The sequence below is a fragment of the Aegilops tauschii genome, chromosome 7 (genome assembly GCF_002575655.3).
Source record: "Aegilops tauschii subsp. strangulata cultivar AL8/78 chromosome 7, Aet v6.0, whole genome shotgun sequence".
Taxonomy (NCBI): domain Eukaryota; kingdom Viridiplantae; phylum Streptophyta; class Magnoliopsida; order Poales; family Poaceae; genus Aegilops; species Aegilops tauschii.
This window is the reverse complement of record NC_053041.3, coordinates 44,387,300-44,395,599: the sequence shown is the minus strand read 5'-3', so window position 1 is coordinate 44,395,599 and position 8,300 is coordinate 44,387,300. Positions and strand designations below refer to the sequence as shown.

Sequence of the window (8,300 nt, the reverse complement as noted above, 5' to 3'; positions counted from 1 at the left end):
TCAGCGCCGAGCAAAAGGCATCAACCTTTTGGCTACGTGTTCATCGCGAATATCCTGAACGTAAGAAGTTCACGCCGTACAAGATCGATAGCAAGCGTGGGTGGGTGTCCCTCTTGAAGCGTTGGAGGGTGATACAACAAGAATGCAACAATTTTGGTGCCACCCTTGAGAGCATCGAGGGACGTCCCGTGAGGGCCTCGGCATTAAGGACATGGTATACATGTGTCCATCTTCGTCTCCTTTGTTTCTTGTCCATTTTCCCATATGCTTGCTGGTCCGTTTGCCCATATGCTTGCATGCTCTTCATTTGTAGGCATCTCAAGCTTTGAAAGATTTCAAGGCCCAACATGGGAACAAGTCGTTCAACCTCAACCATTGTTGGATGGTCATCAACAGGGATGAGAAGTTCAAGGCGCAATATGTCGCCATGAAGGCGTGTGGAGGGAAGGAGGACGTCGAGGATGACGAGGAAGAGAAGCCGCAGCCGAGGGGAAAGACCAACTCCAAGAAAGAGGACAATCGTGGTGCGGCGTTGATTGCCTTGCATGCAACATTGGAAGGCATGATGACCAAGAAGGACATAAGGGAGGAGAAGGGCCGGCAAGACAAAGAAGAGCAAATGAAGGCCTTCATGGTGATACAAAGGAAGAGGCTCGAGATGGAGGCGGAGAAGCAAGCCAAGAAGCTTGAGATGGAGGTGGAGAAGCAAATGAAGATGCTCAAAATCGAGGCCACTAATGCCAAGACCAAGGAAAAAGAAGTGGCGCTCGCTTGCAAGACGAAGGGGGTGGAGATCATGAAGGTGGACTTGAGCATGGTGTCCCCGAGGAAGAAACCTTCGTTCGAGAAGATGCAGACCGATATGCTCAAGTTCGATGACGAGTGATTATGGCGGAGAGCGCCATCTTTTTTTGTATGCCGGCAAGTGTGTCGGCAGGACCACGCTCGAGATGACGTGGTTGAACTCACGCCCCTTCTATGTGCTGGCATGTGTGCCAGCTGCTGGCAAGTGCGCTAGCATGAGCTGTATGGTGTTTTTTAGAAGGATGCATGTGTGTCAATCGCTGGCATGGCACCGGCATTAACTCTGGGCGATGGCATGGCCGCTAGCATGATCTATAGCCACAAGCCTTTTTATAATTCATAGGTTTTCTGCGCGTACGTGAATTGGGTCGGCCGGTTGGATGCATGGCCGAGCCAAACACAGAAGGGGGTGGACGACCTTACCCAAACGGACGAAAAATGGACAAAGCGCGTGTCCTTTTGGATCGGTGTGTTGGAGTTGCTCTGAGGTCAGCTGGCGGGTACGAGGATGGAGATGGAGATGACGCGTAGGCAGAGGAATTTCCCGGGGCCGGTGCTCTGCCGCGCGAGTCGTCGACCAGTGACCACTCCGGTAGGTGCGCTACTACTATACAATCTGTACTGCTGCCGGACAGCCGGGCTACGAATACATGCATAAACAGAATAGTGGGTAATAATAGAAATAAAGAAATGAACATACCTTTTTTTGTTGTTTGTGAGCCATTTTGGCTCCTCTTGCTGTGCTCATCGCCGACTAGTTCTAGCAATTCCATTTGCACATTGATAAATGGTAGTTATAATCGACGAAATCTGGATGCCATGCCTATGATAACAAAGCGCAAACTGAGGTACACTTCATTCTCCTTGCCTCTGCAGAAAGGGAAGAAATGCCAGAGAATGCCTAAACTCTAAAGGAAGTGGCGAAGCAACTGCTGAAGGTGGTTCTGAGAAGGTAATTACGTTTGTGCTCGGTGGTAGATTAAACTGGAAATTAGTTTTCACTAATTAATATGGAATGAAATCCTGTCCTCGCTTGAAGATTGGTGCTGAATCATGTACATATCAAGCAAATATTGGGATACATTGTTACCATTCATTTCAATTACCATCATATTTCTAGAAATCATCAATTTGATTTTCATTTGGCAATTAATAAATAAAAACTTGGAAGCTACTACAATTACTCGTGTGTATCTGACGTGAAACAATGAACAACTTTGACTTGATAATCTTTTGCACCATTTGATGTTCATGATTTGGGATTGTATTAATTGCACTTAATCCCTTGTTGTTAAACATCATGTTCAAGCGGATGACTTTTGCATATGTAGATTCAAGTAAATAAAATACTGTAGGTAACAATTCAACAAAAATTACAATGCTCTTTGCACCATGTGAGTATAAAGCCCTTGATTATATTATAAAAGTAATGCTTACTCCCTGGCACATATGAACCTTGAAATAAACAAAAATTTAGTTCTATCAAAGATAGACATGTGGCGGTGGATAGATTTCTCAAAGAATCAACCGTCTAGCACACTAGCCCTGGTAAACTACATGTAAAAGATAAAAAAATCGAGAAAACGCAAAAGACCTTTGTGTTTCATTGCATTGAAAGGATGGGGAAAAGTTACAGCCCTCCTAGGAGGTTAATTTTATAGTACATCATACAACTCAGTAGACATCCCAGGATTGGTGCAGAACAACCCACGGGCCTTGTGCCCCTGCCCTAGCCCTGCATCGGATCTCATCCTTGATCTTGTTGAGGAGCCTAGCAATGGAAGGCATCGCGTTGTAGAAGACACATTCACTGATTTGATAATTTAGCTGGACATAACGCCTATCATTGATTTGATGTCATTGGCGATATTCTTGGCATCTGCTGCAATACCAGCCAATCCTCTCCTTCCTAACCCAGCACAGTAGACCCCATTTTCACCTTTCCAATGATTCGGATATTCTTTGATGGGCAGTCCATTGCCATTTAACATGTTCTCACCATTCTGGGATAAAAAAACAACATGGAGCTTGTTAGCAGATTTAACAATTGTTGCACCAAGAAAACAAACTCAGACATATTCAAACATCGATGTTGTTACCTTGAGCCATATATTTGTTGTGCTTTTGTATCCAGTTGCAAACACAATCGCGTCAAATGATATTTTTTTACTGCACCAAAATTCAACTATATAGCTCATGATCTTACTAATGCTCCCTTGTATCTATAGGAGATGAATATAATATTGATAACTTGGCATATGAAGACAACATCTGTTATGAAACTTATGTCATGTCAAGGATATACTTACTTTGATGATACCTTTTTTGATTAACCCAACAGTGCCAACATCAATAACAGCGGATCGGCCGGTTTCTGACTTGAGGATCATTGGACCCATTTTTGGCCTTCTAATGTGATACCTTGATAGGTCTCCAAATATTAAATTCGCCGCCATCACAAGGAGGTTATCCACTAAATTCAATGGAAGACGGCGAGCAAGTGTCATCCCCAACCGGATTAATTCCTTTGTCATTACATGAATCTGCAACAACAAAACATGTCACATCTCTTTTGAAGTCCTGCATCATAAAGTAAAATTTCATTGAATCATATTCTTTCAAGAGTTATTTTTTCGGTGTTCGTCTAATTGTTTAGTTGTTTGTGCATGTTATAAAACAGTCTATCACTCTATACCATGAAATACTTTCTATTAATAACTCTGAATAATTGCATCCTTCTAGTGGAGACTATAATAAGAAATTGCTATGTACCCACTGAAAATATATACTGCCCATACGGTGGGGGTGGGGGGATCCCCTAGTGTTTCCAGGCCAAAAAATATATATAATGTGTGTACATACCGGGCTTCGTATAATGATTGAAGTATTGGCACCATGGGCCGCAAGGTCATAAGCAAATTCCATTCCAGAGTTGCCAGATCCAACGACCAATACATTCATGCCAGAGTAGCTCTTTTCTGACTTGTAGCTTGAGGAGTGGATGACATCACCCGGGAAACTTTGCAGTCCGGGGATCATTGGAATATTCTCTGCACTATTCTCACCACTTGCCACAACAAGAAACTTTTCTGTGAACCTGACTATTGTGCTCTTTGCCATGTCATGTGCCGCGATGGACCAACATTTTCGCCATTGTCAAATGTGGATGACTCCAAACTAGTGAGATACTTGGGTTGAATGTTGAAACGCTCAACACAATCATCCAAGTACTTCACAAATAAGGTTTTTGGTATGTATGTTGGCGCATTTAGTGGGTATGACATGTGTGGCAACTCACAGAACTCCTTTGCAAGATGCATGTTGAGGCGATCGTAGGCGCGGCTGCGCCAAAGCGACGCGCTGCAACTTTCACGCTCGACAATGAGATAGGGAATTGAGAATTGGCTAAGGCATGCTGCTGTTGCAAGGCCTGCTGGCCCAGCGCCAACAATCAACACAACAACATTCTCCATTTCAAAGAGAAGAGTTGACAGAGTTGTGGGATGGTTGCAATTGTAGGCTGGAGTGTTTGCTTGTTTTCTTGATGAATCTTTGATGCATATGTGGGCATATATATACTGGTATGCTTCATGTGTCAATCTATTTAGAACTAGGAATGAAAAAGGTAAAGATTTATTGACACCTTATCCTGGTGTGTACTAGTATTCCATCTAAATATTGAAACGTTTGTGTGAAAGCATGTCCTGATACATTATAGGGGATACAGAATAGGCAGGAAACGCACTCTTGATCGATTGGTTTTTTTGGAAACTTATCAACTGGCTTTGCACACTGATTAATTTGTAACCACATCAGTTTGACACATTCAGCTGGTACTGACGGCATTCCACATATTCAGTTTAAACTGATGTATTTCTCAAGACATAGCCATCCAGGCAGCAACAACTTAAAACAAAAATTGCAGTAGAGCACCCTTGTTTCTGTCATATCCTTACATGAACAAGAACAGTACGAGCCAAGTAATAAGAAGGTTGTAAACCTGTACATGGGGAAATGTTAGGACATTGCAATTTCATCACGTAGATCTGGATCTGTCATGGGCAAGGCCATAACAATAGGTTCTGGTATTAGGATCAGTTGTGGAGCTAATATATTGTTGTGACATCAGCAATAGGTTGTTTACTACTTCCTCCAACCACGACAAGAATTATGGAACGGAGGGAGTAGTATATTAGGTACCTTGCATTCAAGCAACCATTTGAGTTGTCTCTTGCTCCTACCGTGGCTTTGGGGCATCCTGAAGCTTTTCTCGCCAAACAAGGAAAGAAAGCAGAGCCACCATCTGCTCTACAGTAGCATCTTTCAAAGTACCACTGAACATAAGTTCAGTCAATGTCAGTTCATCAGGAGCTGACCTCACATGGCACTTTGCCCTTCACTTCGAGAACATCACTGGTGACGTATCTGAAAGAAATAAGATACCCTGATAAGAATTTGTGAAACACAAAAGGTTGGGAACTGAAGCAACAGACAAATTCTTTAAATTCACACAGGAAACGGGCAACATTGGCTTTCATGTAATCACAATACAACAGCATTGCAATTTACAATGAGTATCTGTTAGATACATTTATAAGTTTCAAACGATAAAATAGTTGTGTCATCTGATTGTTTTCATTAGGTCCCCGCACAGAAAGATCATAAATTTGTTCTCCTGCAAATATCCCTGCAAGGAATACTTCCTAAGAATCCACGATGTGCAGTACAGAACAGCAAGGGCTTTGCTGTCAGAAACATCAGAATGTTATATTACCTACTTCACTCAATATTCCCTAACAAGAAAGTTCCCTTTGCAAGTTTCCAAGGAGCAAGCACTCCAAAGACTAACATAATTTTGGATGTGCTATCCCATCCTACGAAGAACTCATTCTTGAAAGCTAGAGCAGTTGAGACCCACTTTGTTTTCTCATGGACTTCATTTTGGCTGATATTTCTTGCTTGGCATGGTCAGCTTATATTGGATGCGAGAAGCATTACGATGTCATGCTTCTCAAATAAGCTCACATGCCCTTCGCCCTTCAGTTCGACAACACCCTCACTAGTGATGTATCGAAGATACAAGATACCCTGATAAACTATTTAAATCCAGGCAGACACATCTGACAACATCTTTCATATAGTCACCGTACAAACTAACTAGTGATGTGTATATATATATATATATATATATATATATATATATATATATATATATATATATATATATATATATATATATATATACATCACTACAGCCTACCAGTTAGTGATTATCCATTTCAGCAGAATAGGTGTGCTCTTCATTGTTCCTTTCCATTGGGTGCCCAAGAAGAACATAATTTGGCTCTCCTGCAAACATCTAGAGGGGATACTTCCTAAGAATTCAAGATTTCGATGTCAGAAACATGAGAATGCTGTGCTGCCTAATTAACTCAATATTCTGTAACAAGAAAGTTCATTTTGCAACTTCCAAATTAGCAATCACTCCAAATACTAACATCATTAAAGATTCAACAGAAGTGTTACGTCATATAGGCATGTGCGAAGCAGACAGAAACAGAACAAACACCGTTTCAATAGCATTATGAAAACTTCCTGTTTTCAAGCATTGCAACCACATCGTGCACGGATAAAAGCAAGTGCCCTCCCATATTCTACAAATAACCAATTATATGGCTATTTAGTAAATGATCATGCTAGTTATAAGACGGAATTTCATTGCAAGCATAGATCGCTCACCATACCTGGAGCTGTATATCCAAAGCTACCAAATACAAACCCCGCGATAGGCAATGGTTGGTTGAGCCCGGCCATGTTCATCTGTGCAGCACCAAAACTGGCGATCTTGGCATTCAACTCCTGATCAAGCAAGATGTTATTAGAGGTGATGTTGTGGTGGACAATCGGTCTATTGCATCCATGGTGTAAGTGGCAGAGCCCTTGGGCCACGCCAATGGCGATGGCCTTCCTCTGCGGCCAGCTGAGCGGTGGTTCGCCCTCCTCCGCTAGTGCAGCCAGTGGTCAAGGCTGCCATTCACCTCGTACGTGTGAACGAGCATCATCGCGTCTTCTGGATGAAGTGTAGGCTGTTGACGATGTTGTCGTGACAGATGCTGGCTTATAGGATCATCTCTGACTTGCAGCGGTTCTCTAGATTACCGTCCACTATTCCATCCACACTCTGGAGCTTCTTGACGACCAGCGTAACTGGGAGACCGATGCCAGCATTGCCCTGAACATGGATTATGTACAGTTGTTCGTCCTCCACTATCCTTCTGCTAGCCCACATGCTTCTCTGATTAGTTTCAGTAAGGTGGTTCACTATGCTTTGCGCATTGAGCACAGTAGGCAGCGTTGCAGCAAGACAGCTGCTGCGCCGGAGCCGGCGCGAAACGGCCATTTTCAGCGGCCGGGTAGCGCGTGAAGTGGTCTTGTGAAGGATGTATCAACCTGCAGAAGAATTATTTATTAACATTCAATAGTACTCCCTCTTTCTGCAAAGATATATATACATTAATAATTATTGAAAGATAAAGAGAGATGCCTGTTCATAATTAGTTTGAGACCAAAGACGTACAGTAACTAATTTGAAAGCAAAATGCTTTTTTTTGGGGGGTAAATTTGAAAGCCACAACAAAGATCGGTGAATCTGAAGAAGTTCTGTGCCTTCTCAAAGAGTTCAGGGTATTCCTTCAGTTAAGACGATCAGAAGTTGCTATTTTTGTTGGTGCGCAGTTCATTTTGCATGGTTTTCTGCGCGGATGTGAATTGGGTCGGCCGGTTGGGCGCACGGCTGTCCCAAACAAAAAGGGGGGCGGACGACCCGACCCAAACAGACAAAAAGCGGACAAAGCGCGTGTCCATTAGGGTCGGCGCGTTGAAGCTGCTCTGATGTCAGCTGGTGAGTACGAGGATGGAGATGGAGATGGCGCGCAGGCAGAGGCATTTCCTGGGGCCGGTGTCGCTTGCGTGGCGGAGGGGTGGGAGGCGTCTGTCAGTGACCACTCCGGTAAGTGCGCTATTACTATATAATCTGTACTGCTGCCGGACAGCCAGGCTACGAATATAGGCATAAACAGACTAGTGGGTAATAATAGAATAAATAAATTTTCATACTTTTTTGTTGTTTGTGAGCCATTTAGGCTCCTCTTGCGGCGCTCATCGCCGACTATGTTTGAATAATCCGAACAATTATATGTGTGTGAGCTTTACTAGTTGAGTTTCGTAAGAATTAGTATAAGCGTAATCAAGGTAGCCGGTGATTAGGAGAGTCCGATTTGGTGTCTCGTTGGCTTGTATGCCAGGAGTTACTGAGAACACTGGTAGAAAAAAGCCCTTTAGTCCCGGTTCACAACAGCCTTTAGTCCCGGCTGTGCAACCGGGACTAAATATGCGCGACTAAAGACCCCCTTTAGTCGCGCCACTTACGAACCGCGACTAAAGGCTTTAGTCCCGGTTCTCGTGGCTGACCGGGACTAAAGGCCCGTCCACGTGGC

General features: G+C 43.3%; 1 protein-coding gene and 2 pseudogenes across 1 annotated transcript; all 3 read right to left on the bottom strand.

Annotated features, from left to right (window-relative positions):
- Positions 1–2,291: 2,291 nt before the first annotated feature.
- LOC141027809 (probable indole-3-pyruvate monooxygenase YUCCA10) lies at positions 2,292–5,712 on the bottom strand (annotated as a pseudogene).
- LOC141026739 (probable indole-3-pyruvate monooxygenase YUCCA11) lies at positions 2,628–3,203 on the bottom strand. Its single transcript, XM_073503586.1, has 3 exons — positions 3,114–3,203; positions 2,904–3,026; positions 2,628–2,807 (listed from the first exon to the last, which is right to left on the bottom strand). Exons 1-3 carry the CDS (start codon positions 3,201–3,203, stop codon positions 2,628–2,630), a joined length of 393 nt encoding a protein of 130 aa, XP_073359687.1.
- A 482-nt stretch (positions 5,713–6,194) lies between the features above and the next one.
- On the bottom strand, positions 6,195–8,300 carry LOC141026547 (probable receptor-like serine/threonine-protein kinase At4g34500; annotated as a pseudogene).